Source organism: Nelumbo nucifera, chromosome 4 (assembly GCF_055504915.1).
Source record: "Nelumbo nucifera cultivar China Antique chromosome 4, China Antique-T2T, whole genome shotgun sequence".
NCBI lineage: Eukaryota > Viridiplantae > Streptophyta > Magnoliopsida > Proteales > Nelumbonaceae > Nelumbo > Nelumbo nucifera.
In genome coordinates, this window is record NC_142652.1 from 29,717,778 (window position 1) to 29,735,473 (window position 17,696).

General features: G+C 36.0%; 2 protein-coding genes across 4 annotated transcripts; one reads left to right on the forward strand and one right to left on the reverse strand.

The window, feature by feature from the left end:
- LOC104613362 (protein DETOXIFICATION 16-like) lies at nucleotides 1-4,682 on the forward strand. 2 transcript variants are annotated; one of them, XM_010281138.3, is made up of 8 exons: nucleotides 1-463; nucleotides 1,659-2,203; nucleotides 2,315-2,401; nucleotides 2,701-2,757; nucleotides 2,862-3,100; nucleotides 3,237-3,355; nucleotides 4,085-4,171; nucleotides 4,300-4,682. In XM_010281138.3, the coding sequence occupies exons 1-8, from the start codon at nucleotides 158-160 to the stop codon at nucleotides 4,507-4,509; spliced, it is 1,650 nt and encodes a 549-aa protein (XP_010279440.1). In that variant the 5' UTR covers nucleotides 1-157; the 3' UTR covers nucleotides 4,510-4,682. The 2 variants fall into 2 exon arrangements, with proteins under 2 accessions (XP_010279440.1, XP_088760286.1); XM_088904160.1 differs by having other exon boundaries at nucleotides 327-463; nucleotides 1,663-2,203.
- Nucleotides 4,683-6,954: 2,272 nt separating this feature from the next.
- On the reverse strand, nucleotides 6,955-16,420 carry LOC104613339 (cyclin-dependent kinase D-1-like). 2 transcript variants are annotated; one of them, XM_010281119.3, is made up of 7 exons: nucleotides 15,662-16,420; nucleotides 15,070-15,368; nucleotides 14,865-14,973; nucleotides 14,244-14,369; nucleotides 8,347-8,582; nucleotides 7,946-8,269; nucleotides 6,955-7,567 (listed from the first exon to the last, which is right to left on the reverse strand). In XM_010281119.3, exons 1-7 carry the CDS (start codon nucleotides 15,845-15,847, stop codon nucleotides 7,504-7,506), a joined length of 1,344 nt encoding a protein of 447 aa, XP_010279421.1. In that variant the 5' UTR covers nucleotides 15,848-16,420; the 3' UTR covers nucleotides 6,955-7,503. The 2 variants fall into 2 exon arrangements, with proteins under 2 accessions (XP_010279421.1, XP_010279422.1); XM_010281120.3 differs by having other exon boundaries at nucleotides 7,946-8,180; nucleotides 8,333-8,582; nucleotides 15,662-15,975.
- Nucleotides 16,421-17,696: the final 1,276 nt, after the last annotated feature.

The following is a 17,696-nucleotide window of genomic DNA, read 5'->3' on the forward strand; positions in this document are numbered from 1 at the left end:
CTTCAAGAACTTCAGTTCTCACGACACAACCTACCGTAACCAACCATCCAACAACGTACGCAGAAAGAAGAGGGAGGGCCGCTCCAAGAGCGTCGTCACCTTCTCTTCTCTGTTCTCAGTTCTCACGCATTGCGCTTTCCCATTCTCCGAGTGTGTCATGGAGAGAGAAGCAGATGGGCTTGCTCCTAATTCTCTTCTGCTTGGTATCCCTGAAGAAAATGGATCTGAATTGGATGAAGAGAGGACTGTCGATCAAAAAGGTATCCGCAGATCATCATCATCCAAGGTTGTTGCAGAACTGAAGAAGCAGTTGTGGTTAGCAGGACCTCTGATATTAGTTAATCTATTAGAATATTCTGTACAGACAATCTCAATCATGTTCACGGGTCATGTCGGAGAGTTGGAGCTATCCAGTGCTTCAATCGCCAATTCCTTCGCAACTGTGACTGGCTTTAGCTTGCTGGTATGTGGCTTCATCTAGCCTTCTCTGTTTCATTTCTATAAACATTAATCAATTTCTTCATACACTCACGTTTATCCTCTATTTCATCCTATGGCTTATTGTGGTTTTTTAAGCTTATGGATCAACGATCGATCAGTCACTTTTTATTTCTTCTTTTTCCTGGTTTAATGGGTTTTCAGATGTAATCCTGAAATCCTTGTTTTTAGTAAATATCATTGTGGGATTGAGGTTCCTAGTCTATACAAACTGTCAGATTTCAGAAATGGTGGTAGCTTTGTTCTTTAGACTGAACTTTTTTAGAGTTTGATTTGTATGTAATTATGTTTAATTTGTATTTCTGAAGGATTTATATATTGTCTACAAAAAGCGAATTTTGGACCATTGCTAAACGTTAAACATAACACAAATGGTGCAGGGAAAATGCATGTTCAATACAACATTGATTCAAAAAGAAAGAAGAAAAAACACATTCACAAAAAGTGTATATATATATATATATATATATATATATATACATTTATACGTATTACATGTGTACATATAAAATTTATTTTATTTGTAAGCAAGTAGTCCATGGAATTACTTACAACTCGCAGTCAAAAGCAACCCATAGTAGTAAAATATTATGAAAGCATGAAATAATTTTTATGAGAACCGAGGGGAAAAGAGGGCGAGAGCAACTGTACACATGGTCAAGGTTTACATGGAAATAAAATGCTAAATAAGGGGGAGTACTGGAAGGGTATGAAGCACCTTTGGGAATGTATACTTGACGCCATTTTGGGGAGACTAGAAATAGTGTTTTGAACACAATCAATATGTGAGGTTGGGAAAAAAAACAAAGAAGCATTATTCTTACATTAACAAAATTTGTTTCTTTTTTCAAAAAATGAAAGGCATTTCTAGCAATGATTCAAATTGCTAATTCCTTGGAATCCTTTTTTTTTTTTTTTTTGGGGGGGGGGGGGGGCTAAACTATAGGAGTCTTAATGACCAAAATGAATTCATTATTAGCAAATGTATGTTAATCAAAAAGGTGGTAATGGTATCTAAAAATCTAACCAAAGTGTTTATGGTATCCTTTCTTAACTGAATTTGGGTAGCTATGTGAAAATGTATCTTTGAGCCACAAGCTCCTTAATTAAGCAGAATTTTTTATGAGATATTAACCACTTTACCCTTTTTTGTTGAATAGACAGGAATGGGAAGTGCACTGGAAACCTTATGTGGTCAGTCCTATGGAGCAGAACAGTATCATATGCTTGGCATCCATATGCAAAGAGCCATGTTTGTTCTATCAATTGTTTGCATTCCAGTCACCTTCATATGGGCCCATACAGGCCGCATTCTCTTGGCTGTGGGCCAAGATCCAGATATATCAGCAGAAGCAGGACGTTATGCTTGCTTCATGATCCCTAGCCTTTTTGCCTATGGCCTGCTTCAGTGTCAACTCAGCTTCCTGCAAACCCAAAATATTGTATTCCCAATGATGATAGCTGCTGGTCTTACAACTCTGCTGCACATTCCTGTTTGTTGGGTTTTGGTTTTTAAATCTGCTCTGGGTTATCGAGGTGCTGCCCTGGCAATTTCTATCTCTTACTGGATAAATGTGTTACTTCTGGCACTTTATATCAAGTTCTCTCCTAACTTCAAAAGAACTTGGACCGGTTTCTCAATTGTGTCACTTCTCGGTGTCCTCAACTTTCTAAGGCATGCAATTCCTTCAGCTCTTATGATCTGGTATCTATTACTTATCACATTCTTATCTAATCCATATCACTATGTCCAATTGTTTTCAATTGTTCTTTTAGTGTCTAAATTTTTATTCTTTCATGATCTGTAATGTAATAGCTTAGAGTTCTGGTCATTTGACATGATGGTGATCTTTGCCGGTTGTCTTCCTAATTCAAAGTTGGAAATATCAGTTATATCAATCAGGTAAGCATTGGATTCATGTCCGGATTGAAATTATGTTGGGCTGGAAGTAGCCTTCTTAGTTGGTTTCATAATTAAATGGGGGTTATCAAAATAAGTTTTGTGTCAATCTTTTTTTGTACTTAATGTTTTCACATACAAGATGATCTTTATTCTGTTTGATTATTCAACCATAAGAAAACATTTTTAACAAATATATAAGAAATGCAAATAACAAAAGTTTCTATATGATGTCATCTTTAAATTGTTTGTTTATTCTAATGATACATTCTTATTTCCTCCCCCCACCCCCCACCCCCCAGCCATAACACTGCTGCAAATCTCTTCTTGATTCCTTTTGGACTTGGTGGATCTGTAAGGTCAGTTAATCTGAATGACATGGTTCTCCCTTAACAATATTCTTGGTATTTGTTCTTCAAATATCTATCAAAATTCCACCAATTATAATTTTGTTTTTCCTCAGCACACGAGTTTCAAATGAATTGGGTGCCGGACATCCTCAAGCTACACGTTTAGCGGTACAAGTTGTATTATTTATGGCCTTTACATGGAGCATTTTAATTGGCTTAATCATGATCTTTGTGCGTAAGGCTTGGGGCTATGTTTATAGCAATGAAGAAGAAGTATCAAGATATATAGCAACAATGATGCCATTGCTTGCAATATCCAACTTCTTGGATGGAATCCAATCTGTGCTCTCAGGTTTTTGTTACTTTATAACGTCTTATATGGATATTAGCATCAACATCCTTAGAAAGATAATTTTGAAAAGTGTCTTTGTTACCAAACCCATCATACGTTCATAACTAATCAGTGGAATCTCTTTATTAATGTTTAGGCACTGCAAGAGGATGTGGGTGGCAGAAAATTGGTGCTTTTATCAATTTGGCATCATTTTACTTTGTTGGCATTCCATCATCTATTTTATTTGCTTTCATTCTCCATACTGGAGGAAAGGTTAGTATCCATGTTATCTCCTTTTCTATTTTACTGTCTTATGCAAGATTTTTAACAACAGCAATTGCAGTTATCTTGGTTGTGAAAAATTTTCTTTCAGTATTTTATTCACCATATTAGTATTGTTAAATTCTATTAAAAATGAAATGTCGTGACAAAAATCTCATTATTTGGCGAAAGAAATACTGTTAATTTTTATTTTAAGTATTTTCTCATGGATTTCTTTCTTATTCCTATTGTACACCATAAAATAACAAACTATTCTAAAATATGCTGAGATTCTAAACTTGCTTGATATTTCTAAGTATTCCAAGAAATGCTATTTTCTCATTTTTTATAAAGACACTATTTTAAGACTTGTTTACAGGTATTTGTATTATTAAATTTGGCTTAAATATCCTGTGTAATTGGGTTTTTTTAAGCATTTTTTACTTTATTTTGCTTTCTCATAATATATCCTAACATTTATTTTGACTGTTGATCTGCCAGTTTTTTTTTTTTCAATTTGTCATTAAACCCATAATTTCTTATTAAAAAAGTTGTGGTAAAATACACATGCTATGCATTAAATGTAATGTGTTGTGTTATTATCATGTTATGGTTGTAACAAGAACTGAAACTTATCAGAAAAATAAACAAGAACTGAAATTTCAAGAAATTTTGGCTTATTTGGATTAGAAAATATTTTCAGTTATTGTTCTGATTTAAAAAAAAAAATGTGTAATATAGGGACTCTGGTTGGGGTATATTTGTGCACTCATCGTGCAAGTATTATCTCTTCTAGTCATTACCATAAGAACTAACTGGGAGGAAGAGGTAAGGATTTTCCATTACTCAGTTCGACCCCACTTCATTTCTAATTTATGTTTTTTTTACGAATTTCATTTCTAATTTATGTTATCTGACTGTTTTTTCTTTTTCTTTTCTTTTTTTTCTCTTGTTAGGCAAAGAATGCTACTTGTAGAGTCTATGAATCCATCATACCCACGGATGTGACTCACGAAGCTGAGTTATTAACACTTGTAAGAACTAGAAAAATTGATCCAACAGAAATGGAATTGGGATCTCAGGAACTAACAACAATCGATGCGGACGCAATTATCAGAGAAACTAACAACATGTCAACAACTAACATCCCGAGAACTCACAATTGATACAGATTTTCAATTAACTGCCTATTCTTGTTCTGTGGGTAATAATAGGAGAAATAAGAACGAAAAAGTGTAGATGAATTGTGGTTGGATGGCAACGGTTTCATTCTTGTTGCCTATGACCCAAATCCAACTTAAAACTTGTCATACAAATTATATGATACTGAATCTGTGAATATCTAGTTTCCTTTCGTTAATGTTTAGTTTCTTTTCCTATCAAAAGAAAAAAAAAAAAAACCTTGAACGGCCCACCAACACTAAAGCTGTGTGTGTGTGAGAGAGAGAGAGAACAGAGAGGTGGGGGCTTTAAATCCATTTGAAGGGAGATAGAGTCCTAGACCTAGGGCTGCATATTTGGACCATGTTAGCCCAAATCCAACCTGAAAAGGTCACGATGAGTTGAAGTTAGGGTTAGGGTTGAGACTTAGCCAATTCAAATTCAACTTAAAATCTGTATATATAAGTACAATATAAACATGTAAATATGTAATTATGTAGTTATTTCTGCATATATGTATGCGTGTATATATAAACGATTTAAAGTTTAAAGGCAATTTTTTTTTTATCTAAAGCATTATACCTCTCTTTATATATAACTAGTGGGGATCCATGCAATGCACAGATTTTGTTGAGTTAACAATAAAAAATAAAAAATACATTACCATAAATATAGACAATTGTTTTATATTTTAACATTTAAATAATTAATAATTATTTATATTTTATATATTATTTTTAATATTTTTTGTAATATAAAAATAACAATAATTAATTTCAACTAGTGTTGTTCATCAAACCGACCAATCTGACCCAACTTGGCCCAAATTGGACAATTTTCTAGTATTTCCGATTGGTTTCAGTTCAGCAACTTTCCGACTCAACCAGGTTGGGTTAGTGTTATATTGTAAATTTAAAATTTTTTTTTTTTTTTTAAATAATATCATTGTAATTTTTTAAAATTTAAATTTAAACTTTTATGCTTAAATATTTTGAACCAATTGACACAAACCGATACTAGTGTTTTGAACCCACCATTGACTTGACTAGTTGAACTATTCAAACCATCACCCTACCTTGATTCTAGGTTTGATTTTGTTGAAATCCACCCTTCGGTAAAAAACCATCTAACCCAGATGGTTCAACTGTTAACCCATTTGACTCGGTCACTGGGTCACCGATTGCACACTTAATATGTACAAACTTTCAGAGGCCATAATTTTGCACTCCAATGTCTAATTGATTGAGGTGATCTTTTTTTTGCAAGAAAACTTCTTTGGCCTTGAGTCCCAATTTTTTATAAATGAAAAATTAAAAAACATAAATTAAATATAAAACAATACATATATTATATGTAAAACATAATTATACACTATTTATTGATAAAATATGTATATATACATATATAAACATTTATATATGTATATAAATATATATTTGTTTAAATACATAGAGTATTGACGTAAAATGATTTGACCCATTTTGACCTAGACGGTTGAACCAATGGCCCACGACCCAAAAGCAAAAGTGGGTCCTCCATATATAATATGTCTTAGAAGTAGGAAAGTGGGGATTAGTAAAGAGTAACAAAAAAACTTAATTATTAGCAATATTTTAGGAATGAGGAGAGAGCTTATTAAGTAATTTTACAAAGTTGGATATAAAATGAGGAGAGAGATAAGAGTGGGGAAATGAGAGTTTAAGAGCAATAAATTAGGAATTTTGAGAGGTTTTGGGAGAGAATGAAGACAACCAAGAGAACGTGATTGACAAAAATCTAATCAATGTTTTGTAACAATTAAAAAACAACAATGAAATAGAGGAGACAAAAGGAAGCAATAAAGTGGGGAGAGATTCTAGGGATGTAGAGGGAAAGGGTGAGAGAGATTTCTAAATAAAGGGCCAACATTTACTAGAACTTCTTTGTTAGAACCGTAGGAATTGGAGACTTTGGGACGTGTGTAAGAAAGAGGGGGATTTTAGGGGATGGAAAGGTGTGATATCCGATTGGTACAAGAAGCTGATTACATGGCTTTATAAAAAAAAAATTCTAAAAACTGAGAAAATTAGATTGGGGTTGAGAAAGTTTTGAAGGAGGTCAAAAGTGACATGTGGACTGAGTCACTTTATATATATAGTATAGATATAACATCACATGGGTTTGGAGCTAAAGGGAGTAGAGAAAAACTTTGGGATTGGAGTTTAACAGCTTGGGTTGGGTTAGGGTCAACCTCAACCTAACCTCACCCGGAACCTAACAGACCCATGAGTCAAAAATTCAAGATTAACCAGATTGAATTAACAAGAGATTGGAGAGGATCGGAACGGATTAAAGGTGTACGTAAACCAATCCATTTCACATGTTCCTTACCAGTTTCCAATGGAAATGAACGAGAAACCCCTCCTCCTTGAATGTAAAGAGCATTGAAGTCAGCTCAAACCACCACATAATTCATGATAAAACTATCACAGAAGTTGAAATCATTCTTTTAAAATAATATAAATGTTGGTTAAAGATGAACAAAGCATAGGCTTCCCAAACTCCCTATTCCACAACAATTCAGGCTAGAATCAAATAAGAAATACCTGAAAACATCACCCCCCAAGTTTGTTTTTGACTCAATTTTCGAGCAATTTCAAAACAAATGCGGAAATGCCTGAATAGCCTGGCTCTTTATGGGCTAGTATACAATTACTTTGGAAAAAAGAAAAAGGGAAAAGAATTAATTGTATATTTTGAGTTTTCATCCAACCTGAATTGCAGCATCCAGCTGAATCATCTGCAGTGATTCCAAAACCATAATTCAAGCCTATAACAATCTGCTGCACTTAAAAAATTGAGTGCTTTCCATCTCTGGGTCTCAATTTTTCAAAGGAGGATTAAACAGAGAATCCGAAAGGCCACAACCGAATCAGAGCAGTGTAACTATCATGAATGCATGAAACAGAGAATCCAAAAGGCCGCAATCCAAACTAAGGAATATTGAATGTGGAGATAGGCTATTCTTGTTCAGGATGTAGGAATTCGAGATCTAGTTTTCTTTTCAGACATGATCTGTCAGCACTGCAAAAGCAAATAAAAAAATATTGATCCTTTGCATTTGGAATACAAGCAAATATACTTAGCTAGGATTTCAGTCTGACTTAGGACAAGCCCATAGACAATATTTTTTATCTATCTAATAAATACTGTTTTCCCCATCTTTTGATCATGAAACAAAAGATTACTGGTTAAACTTTAGGGCTACAGTATGCAATTAGGAAGCTGGTTATGGTCAAAGTTAACCTCCAACATGGGTGAATTAAACAGTCAGGCCGGCTCTAAGCATGAATTCAAGGCAAGTAAATAAGCTTCAGAAGATGGGTCCCATGGTGCCGGAAGCAAGCTTATTTTCCCTCAAGTATAATATGCAGAGCCTGTACCAGAATAGATATTACTTACCTGTTAAGTGTTGGTCTTGGAGGAGGCCTTGATCCAAAGACAGACAAATCTATTGACATCGGAATATTTTCACTCCTGCATGCATTCCCACCAGTGGATTGTCTGACTTCAATTGCATGGTCATCAACCTTATCAACATGGTATGAACTTCCTTCCAGCCCCTCACGCTGTAGCATCACTCTCCTTGACTTTCTTGGTGGAGACAACACAATAGGACCATCCTGTGGATTAAAATCTAAAGGTCTAGAATTGAGAGATTCCCCTTTAGGAGGAGGTCTTGGAAGTAAAGCTGGTTTTGTTGGGGCAGGTACAGATGAGAAATACCTGAACGAAAAGATAGATATTACCAAATAAAGAATAAATAAAAAGTATCATCCTTCCACTCACCTGTATTTGCATACCTATGCTCTAGTGCCTGCTGTGCAGAAATTCTTGCCTTTGGATCATATGTGAACATCTTTGATAATAGATCTAGTACATCATCACTTGCCATTGGAAACAGGGAACGCAATGGAGGTGCAGGAACAAATTGATATTCCACATAATCTGGAAGGTAAATCATATCTGGCCACTGAAAAGGCGTTGGAGTCCCAAAAGCTGCAAAGATCTTTCCTAATTGATCAATATCACTTGAACCCTAGTTCAAATGCCAAAAGAATGTCATTCAGCTAAATAGCAAAACTTGTCAGACCCAAGTGCATTGTTTCTATTAAATGTTTTTTATCAATATCAATTATATTAAATGTACAAGCAAGATAAATACCATAGAGTGAAAGACCAATCCATACCAAGCATACCATGCACTAACAAACAACCAGCCAATATAAATAGATCTTTGTCAACATTAGACACAAAAAGATATTTATAATCATCTATGATATCGGGATACCTTTACATGCCTAGCATACTAGGTGTTGGACATGAATACAATACCAGATACTGCATGGATACTTGTAATATGAACCTTTATAGCATTAACACTTGAAAATATGTTAAAGTGGTAGAGGTTGTGAAGGAATCTTTTTGGACTCCCTCATTTCGAAGGAATCTTCTTGATTGGGAGGTGGAAGAGGTTGTGAATCTGTTGACCTGTTTTCAAACCAATGGGGTGTTTTCTGTTAAATCTTTGGCTGCTAATCTCGGTAGGAGGGGTGTTCCTGATTTCCCAGATCGGCAAGTGTGGAATCCCAACAGCCCAACAAAAGCCAACTTCCTAGTTTGGACTATGGCTCTTAATAAATGTCTTTCTAAGGAGAACCTAGTGAGAAGGGGAATTCAGGTTTCGGACTTGTCTTGCAGTCTATGTGGGAGCAGTGCTGAATCTACTGATCATTTGTGTATCCATTGTCTGTATTCTGCTCAGTTGTGGAACCATTTCCTCAGCTCTTTGAAGGTTTGTTGGGTGATGCCGAGGTCTGTTAAAGAGCTGTTGTGTTACTGGCAGTTTATGGGGTTGAGCAAGAAAAAGAAGACTGTCTGGAAGATGGTTCCAATTGCTGTAATTTGGTCCATCTGAACCGAGAGGAATAGAAGGATTTTCAGCAACAAGTTTCTAAGTCCGGAAGAGTTAATTCAGAAGTCAGTGGGCAAGCTGATATCTTGGTTGTCTGTGGCTGCAGATTTTAGAAACTGTAATGTGTGAGATGTATTTTTTTTTTCTAGCTCTTGATGGTTAGTGTATTTGCTGATTTGATCAGTCAACCTGTTCTGGGACTGATCTCAGCCTCCTGTGTGTAATTCCTTATCAATAAATATTACTTTACCTTTTCCAAAAAAAAATATGTTAAAGTGGTATCTTTTAACAAAATATACTATAGAAATATCTGTGCATGTTACAAATTTAATTAAATTTAGCAAGACACAAGTCTTGATAAATGGCACTTAGCTTCAAAAACTATATATATATATATATATGGGATATTCGTACCTGCATCCATGTAAACGGAGAGCAGTATCCCCGTTTCCTGTATCCATGTCCATAACCATATCTGGGCGTAATAGGTTATCCAGTAGCATATGTTGCTTGTGAGACAAGAGTCCATGTCAAATAAATAGATAATCAATTCTAAGACCCAGGCAAATTCTTCATTTGTTTGATTATTTCTATATTTTCTTTTCTAAAAAAAAGAGTGATCATGAATCAAACTGCCAAGTGAAACCTCAATTCACTAAAGCTAATAAAACCCAAAAGTCAAAATTTGGGGCTTAGCAAATAAATAAAATCCAAAGTCTAAGTGTCAAACCATATACTGTGATCCCTAAACTTGTAATTTTACCCAAAGTACCTTGTAGACACTACTTAACATGGGCATGATGTTATGGTCCCGCGCGTAGGATCTCGTCACGGGTCGGTCCACGGGGAAAACCCTCTGTTTTCCCTTGTTCCTCCCTGCTCTTGATGGACCTATCTAGGCGCCCTAATGGTGATTTGTTCAAGAGATCACCTAACTCTCATTTACTCTCTTTCTTGACTGAATATTCGATATCCTCATTCAATAATGGTGTCTCCTTAAATAGGAGATTACAAGAGTCCTAATCTTAGGGAGTTTCCTTGCTGAATAGGGAGACTTCCAATTCTATCTTGCTAAGGATAAGATAAGCTAATCCTAATCTGATAATAAGATAAACTAATCCTAACCTGATAACAAGATAAACTAATCCTAATCTGATAACAAGATAAACTAATCCTAATCTGATAACTTACTAACAAGATAAGATAAGAGCAATAGAATAAGATTAGAACAAGCAAGATGATCTAATCTAATCTGGCGGTGGGTCAGGTTCCTGTTGCTGCTGGCGGCGATGGTACGTCTTTCCGAGGAATGCGTCCATAACATTACTCCCCTCTTGGACTACGAGCTTGTCCTCAAGCTCGAACTCCGGATATATGGACTCTGTCAATGGGATCCATGTGGCTTCGGCCGATGGTAAGCTACACCATTTCACCAAGACTTCAAGAACTCCTTGATTGAAACGGGAGCGGATGACAGCTTTAGGTTGGGGAATCAGTTTGCCATCTTGCAGGGGTGGCAGGGAGGGGACTTGGTCCGGAGGAACACCCGTAAATGGTTTCAACAAGGCGATGTGGAAGACATCATGAATCCGGCTGGTCTCTGGCAGTTCCAGCTGGTAGGCCACACTGCCAATCCGTCGTAGAACCTTGAAGGGCCCATAGGACTTAGGGGCCAGTTTCGGGGCAACTATACTAGGACTAGTAATAGCTGCTCGGAGAAGCTGTTGTTGTTGTTGTTGATCATGTTGTTGATCATGTTGTTGCTTCTGCTGCTGCAATTGTTGCTGTTGTTGGTTGTTTGGCTGCTGTGGCTGAGGGTGTTGTTGTTGCTGTGGACCAAGAAGAGTCTGCTGCTACTGCTGTTGTTCGCCAAACGGCTCCGTCAAGTCTGGTCGGAGGCTGTTTGTGGTTACAGCCCCTTCCGGATTCCTCACCCTATTAGAGAAATACGATTCCAGCAAGCGTCACAGCTCCCAGGCATCGTCTTTGACCTCACGAACCTCCCTGCTGGTTTCTACGAGCCTATGCTCCAATTCGTGGACCCTGGATGATAGTTGTTGCAAATCTCCCATGACGACCGGCTCTGATACCAAAATGTTATGGTCCCGCGTGTAGGATCTCGTCACGGGTCGGTCCACGGGGAAAACCCTCTGTTTTCCCTTGTTCCTCCCTGCTCTTGATGGACCTATCTAGGCACCCTAATGGTGATTTGTTCAAGAGATCACCTAACTCTCCTTTACTCTCTTTCTTGACTGAATATTCGATATCCTCATTCAATAATGGTGTCTCCTTAAATAGGAGATTACAAGAGTCCTAATCTTAGGGAGTCTCCTTGCTGAATAGGGAGACTTCCAATTCTATCTTGCTAAGGATAAGATAAGCTAATCCTAATCTGATAATAAGATAAACTAATCATAATCTGATAACAAGATAAACTAATCCTAATCTGATAATAAGAGAAACTAATCCTAATCTGATAACTTACTAACAAGATAAGATAAGAGCAATAGAATAAGATAAGAACAAGCAAGATGATCTAATCTAATCTAGTGGTGGGTCAGGTTCCTGTTGCTGCCGACGGCGATGGTACGTCTTTCCGAGGAATGCGTCCATAACACATGACTATGGAACTTTGTGCCCAGAACCATGGACTGGAGTGGGAAAGAATTATCAGTGACAAAGAAATATCTCCATCCTTGATTGTCATGATTTTATGTTAGTAAATTACAGACTGCCACCCTGTACTTTGGGGATAGTGAAACTTAGCCTCCCAAACTTTCATTTGTGACAAAGACCCACCCTTTTACTGAGCTTAATGGTAAAAATTATCAAAAAAAAAAAAAAAGAAAAAAATGGGCTTGACAATAAAGCCATTTTTTTTTGTATTTTTCTATCTTGCTGCATTTCCTCTTTTTTTTTGTCTGCAATTTTCTGTATTTTTTGTATTTTCTCAATTTCCTTTTTGTTGTATTTTTTTTTTCAATTTTCAGTTTTTTTATGTATGTTCCTCTTTTTCTTCACTTTTGTTGTATTTCCTGCAATTTCCTACCAGGTGGCAACCTAGCAAGACACACACACACACACAGAGGGAACTGATTCCAAAGCCATCTCCATAATGCTTGGGAAATGCCCATCGAGACAATTCCAGGCACCAAAGCATGGTGTATGATAGACAATTCCAGTAACCAACACCAATCAGAGAGAATGATCTTCATAGACAATACTGATGAAATAGCATCAGTTTTTTATCAACTTGTGACAGCATGATTTTCTCCAGGGTAAGCAAGGCTGCAGCCCACCAAAACATGCAATCATGCATTTTGGGTCACAAATACAGGTTCCATCCAACCTGTGAGGTTCAGGCTGGACCAAAGTCCAAACAAATAGCACCAATTTTTCTAAAGTGGGTTTCGGGTTCAAGTTAGTTTATAGTGAATATTTTCATTTTTTTTCTTAAGTTCTCTCAGGTACAGTGGTAGTTTCATGATACAAGTGAATGGGTTGCCAGACCCTATATGATATTTATATCTATGTATACATATGTTCTTTTTTATTCTAAGATTTAGAAGAACACAGAAACTTTTTTGTATCTGGAGGAGCTCAGGGTCTCCTTTCCATCTCTTTGCCTTTTTATTCTCACTTCTTAATACTATAGTGCTATTGTTTGGACTTTGGAGCAAATCAGAACTCGGTGTTGCCAAATCAATGATTTGTTAGTGGAGCTAGCTTGCATTAGAAAATAAATACTCATTCTCAATTTGAATTCCATATATTCTTGATAATTCAACAACTCAACAAAGCCTAGTCCCAACTATATAATTTCAGCTGCACGAATCTCGTTCCATCATTCTGCTCTGTTCAGTACCATATCCATTGTTAAATTATGGGCCCTCAAAGCATTTTTCACTAATCCAACCCATATCCTTTTTGGCTTGTCCTTAGCCCTTATAGATCCTTCAACTTGCAAGTTTTCCTTTAGTTCAAGTGATACTGTGATAGTTTTCCCACTCATCCATCTCAACATTTACATCTCTCTTATACATTTCTTGACTGCCTAAAATTTTTCTCTGTTATAGCTGTTTTACAAAGTTTTCTTTTAGCTCAAATGACATTCTTGAGAAAACAACCTCAAAACCCTGTTGCAGAGAAGTCACTCTCTCTAGAAAATTGGTTAAACCCTACAAGAAACCTATACTAAGAAAATCCTCTTCACCAGAACCTGTTCCAAGACAGGTCACTGGTATAGTGCCTTCTTGGATGGCAATTAATTACAAAAGAATTTCAGAGTTTTGTCCTAATTTATAGCATTTAAATGTATATGGGGTATACTTGTATATGCTATAAGGAATCCCCCAAACTCCTTATGGATGGACAACCATGAACATAGCTTGCTGACCTAGTTCTCAAAAAATACAGGAATTCATTTCCAACAAAGCACACTAAAATATAGAAAAAATGCACTATCCCTCAAGATGCCACCCTTGTATATGCTTTTATTTTTATAGGTTATACCTGTATACATTGCTTTTCTTTCTTTAGTAATATAATTATATTTTACCTTTCAGAAAAGGATCGTCTTCTCAGGCATGAAGCCATGAATCTAAAAAATTGACAAGTTCTTTTTTTTATGAATGACTATTTGTATTAACTATGAAAACTAAAAATTTGACAAGTTCCGCGAAATGTCCAAAGATCAATGGGTTAATGGATCATATGAAAAAAATAATAATTATAGGCACACAAGAACTAAAACAGAGAATTAACAGTCATCAAATCTAGTTATACCTGGAGAAAAGGCCTACGAAGGAGAAGTTCAGCAAATATACAAGCTGCAGCCCAAACATCCACGCCAGATCCATACTGCTTGGTGCCAAATAATAATTCAGGTGCCCTATACCATCGAGCAAAAACCTAACCAAAAGAAATGGATGCTGGAAATAAGTGATACATTTAAATTTATCTGGTCTTAATGATAAAAAATAATTATTTGGTCTTCAACAATCATGTTATGAAAAACAATAACATCTGTTGATAAAACATGCTTATTTTTATTCATAAATTCAAAGTTTGAAAAGAAAGATTAGAAGTTAAAAATTTACCAACAAGCTAACAATCAATTGCAAGGCCACTGCATATTTATTAGCTTAAACAAATTAGTTAGCATAATATCATCATTCTTCAATTCACAGGAAAATGGAATGTAACATCCAGAATATTGGTACTGTCTTTCCCTTATCAAAAATGACAATTGAGAATCCAACTTCTCGGTGAAACTCTATCAATAATTTCTAAATTGAACGTGCCTTCTTCATTTCCTTTGAAATATTCTGTAGCATAATCAAGCAGATAACTTCCCAATTCCATACTGCTATAAGGCATACCACATTAAATTACCCTAAGCCATACCTGATGAGTGAACTTGCGATCTGGACTCCCAAATATCCGGGCTAAACCAAAGTCGGCTAGTTTAAGCTTTCCATCAGCGCCTATTAATAAATTATTTGGCTTCATATCCCTGCAAACACAAATTACTACACACCTCAGATAAAGCCCATCACCCAAAGACCGCCAAGGTAGGCCTCAACTCAAACACAATCATGGAAAAAAATACCTGTGAAGCACCCATTTTTTATGGCAATAGGCAAGCCCTTTCAGTGTCATCTGCAGGTACGATTTAATATCAGCAGGAGAGAGTACGATATTCCTATCCCGAATAACGGCCTCAAGGTCAGTCTCCATGAACTCAAACACAAGATGCAAGTTCCCCTTGTGAGGGAAAGCATCGATCAACTCAATGATGTTCGGATCCTTGAGCTCTTTGAGCAGTTTAATTTCCCGAAGTGCCGTAAAATTCACACCTTCCTTGTACTTCCCCAGCCGAATTTTCTTAATTGCAACCGTCTGTCCCGTCTGCACAAACCACCAAAGATACATTATAAATAAAAACGAGAAAAACGTCACTCTTATCATCTTATATATGTAACCCGTTGAGGAAGTATTATTTCTGCCCAAGAACATTATCAAATATGAACACGAAACACTATAAGTAATACTAATTAATGGAGTTTCTTGCTTATGTGGTTGATGAACGAGACTCTACTCCAGAATCAACTCCAACAAGATTGAAGGTCTTTCCTTGAATGTTTTAGAAACCCTAGATACTGGTTCTATTGTCTCAGTCGTCAAAGAAGGAATTGGGTTACCTTGGTGTCGATGGCCTTGTAGACAACACCGTATGTACCCTCGCCAAGGATTTCGCGCTTGAGATATCGATCTGCGACTTTCTTCGATAGCAGCTGATCGACTTCCGCCATTGTTGCTAATGAAATTTGCTGGGATAAGCGAATATGATGGCTCTCCTTTAAGCATCTTCGGGAAGCTTCATTCATTTAAGAAACCCTAGAAACTCGGTTTCATCCATGGATGGTGTAGTTGAAGATTCAATGAACAGCAGACTGAGACGAAACAGGAAGTAGGAGAAACCACAGCACAGAGTACAGGCTTCAGAGCGCTAAAAAAACAGTCAAGTCATAGTTGATACTTGATAGACATAGGCTGTAATTCAAACAAGAAAAAAGGGCATTCCTGTCATAATGATTTTCTGTCGAAGTGGAAAAGGCGCCGTTCTATATCTTTCCGGAGCGTGTACAGGTGTCGTCAACACATAAACCAGCAGTAAGAGATTCGCAAGACCACTAACGAGATCGGTTACGCAATCCGGCTCAACATCAACTGCGGATGTAAATAAGCGGTTAACCCCGAGTTGAGCCAAATTGAGCCGAGTCCGGATCTGTTCTTGAGTGAGCGCTCCTCACACCGGCCGCATATGTTCTCGATACACGGTGGGATGTGATTGTAAGGTCGGTGTGAGTTGCAGAGCACAATTCAAGTTGAGCTTAAGCTGAGAGAGTATGAGAACAACCCACCGAGCACCACCACTGTTATCGGGAACATCACCCTATAAATGAAAAGGGAGATATTCTCAATGCGCAACTGTTATATTCTGTGGATTGAGATATGGGAACAAGTAGTTGATAGCAGATTCAAGCCCGAATCTGAGACTAAACGACCGGTCTTGACCGGCTAAGGGTTAGCCCCACCTAACTATGCTCAGTCAACTTGGTTTGATTCGGATTGAATAAAACCTAAATTACCCAACCATCGTCACTAGAGTTTTTTTAGGATAAATTATAAAGAGCTTATTACCAAAAAATTTACAATGAGCGGTTGTACTTTTCCTCTCCATGACAAAGACCCTCCCGAAGTTTCACTTTGTAATAAATACTATTATTAAAATTTTTCCAAATTAACCTTCATAAAAGATTTCCATTCAACTGTTTAAAGTTTTTTAAATTTTCAAGTTAACCTTTTCCTATTTAATTGGATTTTTTTAAATTCATATCTATACTATTAGAAAAAGTGTGAATGAGAGTATACAATTTTTGTTTAATTAAAATATCTCAATTTTTGAATTTGACCCCTCTCTCATTGTAAGGATAGAAATATAATTTCAACAATCACTTTTATCATTGCTTAAATATCGATCTCACATTTAAGGCTTATATTTAAGATATTAATTCCCATTAACATTCAATGTACCATGACTAGAATACCCCTATTTTTTTAATTTGACCCCTCTTTCATTGTAAGGATAAAAATGTAATTTCAAAATTCACTTTTTATACTTGTTTAAATATCTCTCATTTAAGTCTTATATTTGAGGTATTAATTCCCATTAAAATTCATTGAATCTTGACTAGAATACCCTTACTTTTTGAATTTGGCTAGGTCTCTCTCCAATTATAAGGGCACAAAATGTAATTTGAACTACTACATTTCTCTTTATTCAATTTCCTCTCATCAAGTCTTATATTTAGGGTATTAAAACTCTCATTCTTTCATTGAATCTTATATTAATTAATTATATTAAACATAAGTATGATAAACAATAATTATTTTCATTGATAATAAAAATAAAATACAAATTTAAAACCAACCCAAAAATGGAGTTGTTTTATTATTTGACAATGAGTCAACAATTTAACCTTTTGGGTCAAATGTGTAGGCCCTTGATGTCATAATTAAATAATAATAATAAATAAATAATGAAAACATAAAAGAGTATAAGAAATACAAAATAAATGTAGAAAACATTTGGGTGCATCTCTAATACCCTATATTCATCGTACTAAACAAAAGCAAGTGTGATAAATAAGCATAATTTTGATCGAAATATAA

What these genes read in the sequence shown, in the direction of transcription:
- LOC104613339 (XM_010281119.3), bottom strand. Translation starts at nt 15,847, where the DNA reads ATGAATGAAGCTTCCCGAAGATGCTTAAAGGAGAGCCATCATATTCGC. An exon ending in ACAAGGCCATCGACACCAAG is followed by an intron (nt 15,369 to 15,661) that starts GTAACCCAATTC and finishes TGGTTTGTGCAG; the next exon opens with ACGGGACAGACGGTTGCAAT. An exon ending in TTCGTAGGCCTTTTCTCCAG is followed by an intron (nt 8,583 to 14,243) that starts GTATAACTAGAT and finishes CATTTGAACTAG; the next exon opens with GGTTCAAGTGATATTGATCA.
- LOC104613362 (XM_010281138.3), top strand. Translation starts at nt 158, where the DNA reads ATGGAGAGAGAAGCAGATGGGCTTGCTCCTAATTCTCTTCTGCTTGGT. An exon ending in GGACTTGGTGGATCTGTAAG is followed by an intron (nt 2,758 to 2,861) that starts GTCAGTTAATCT and finishes GTTTTTCCTCAG; the next exon opens with CACACGAGTTTCAAATGAAT. An exon ending in AATCCAATCTGTGCTCTCAG is followed by an intron (nt 3,101 to 3,236) that starts GTTTTTGTTACT and finishes ATTAATGTTTAG; the next exon opens with GCACTGCAAGAGGATGTGGG.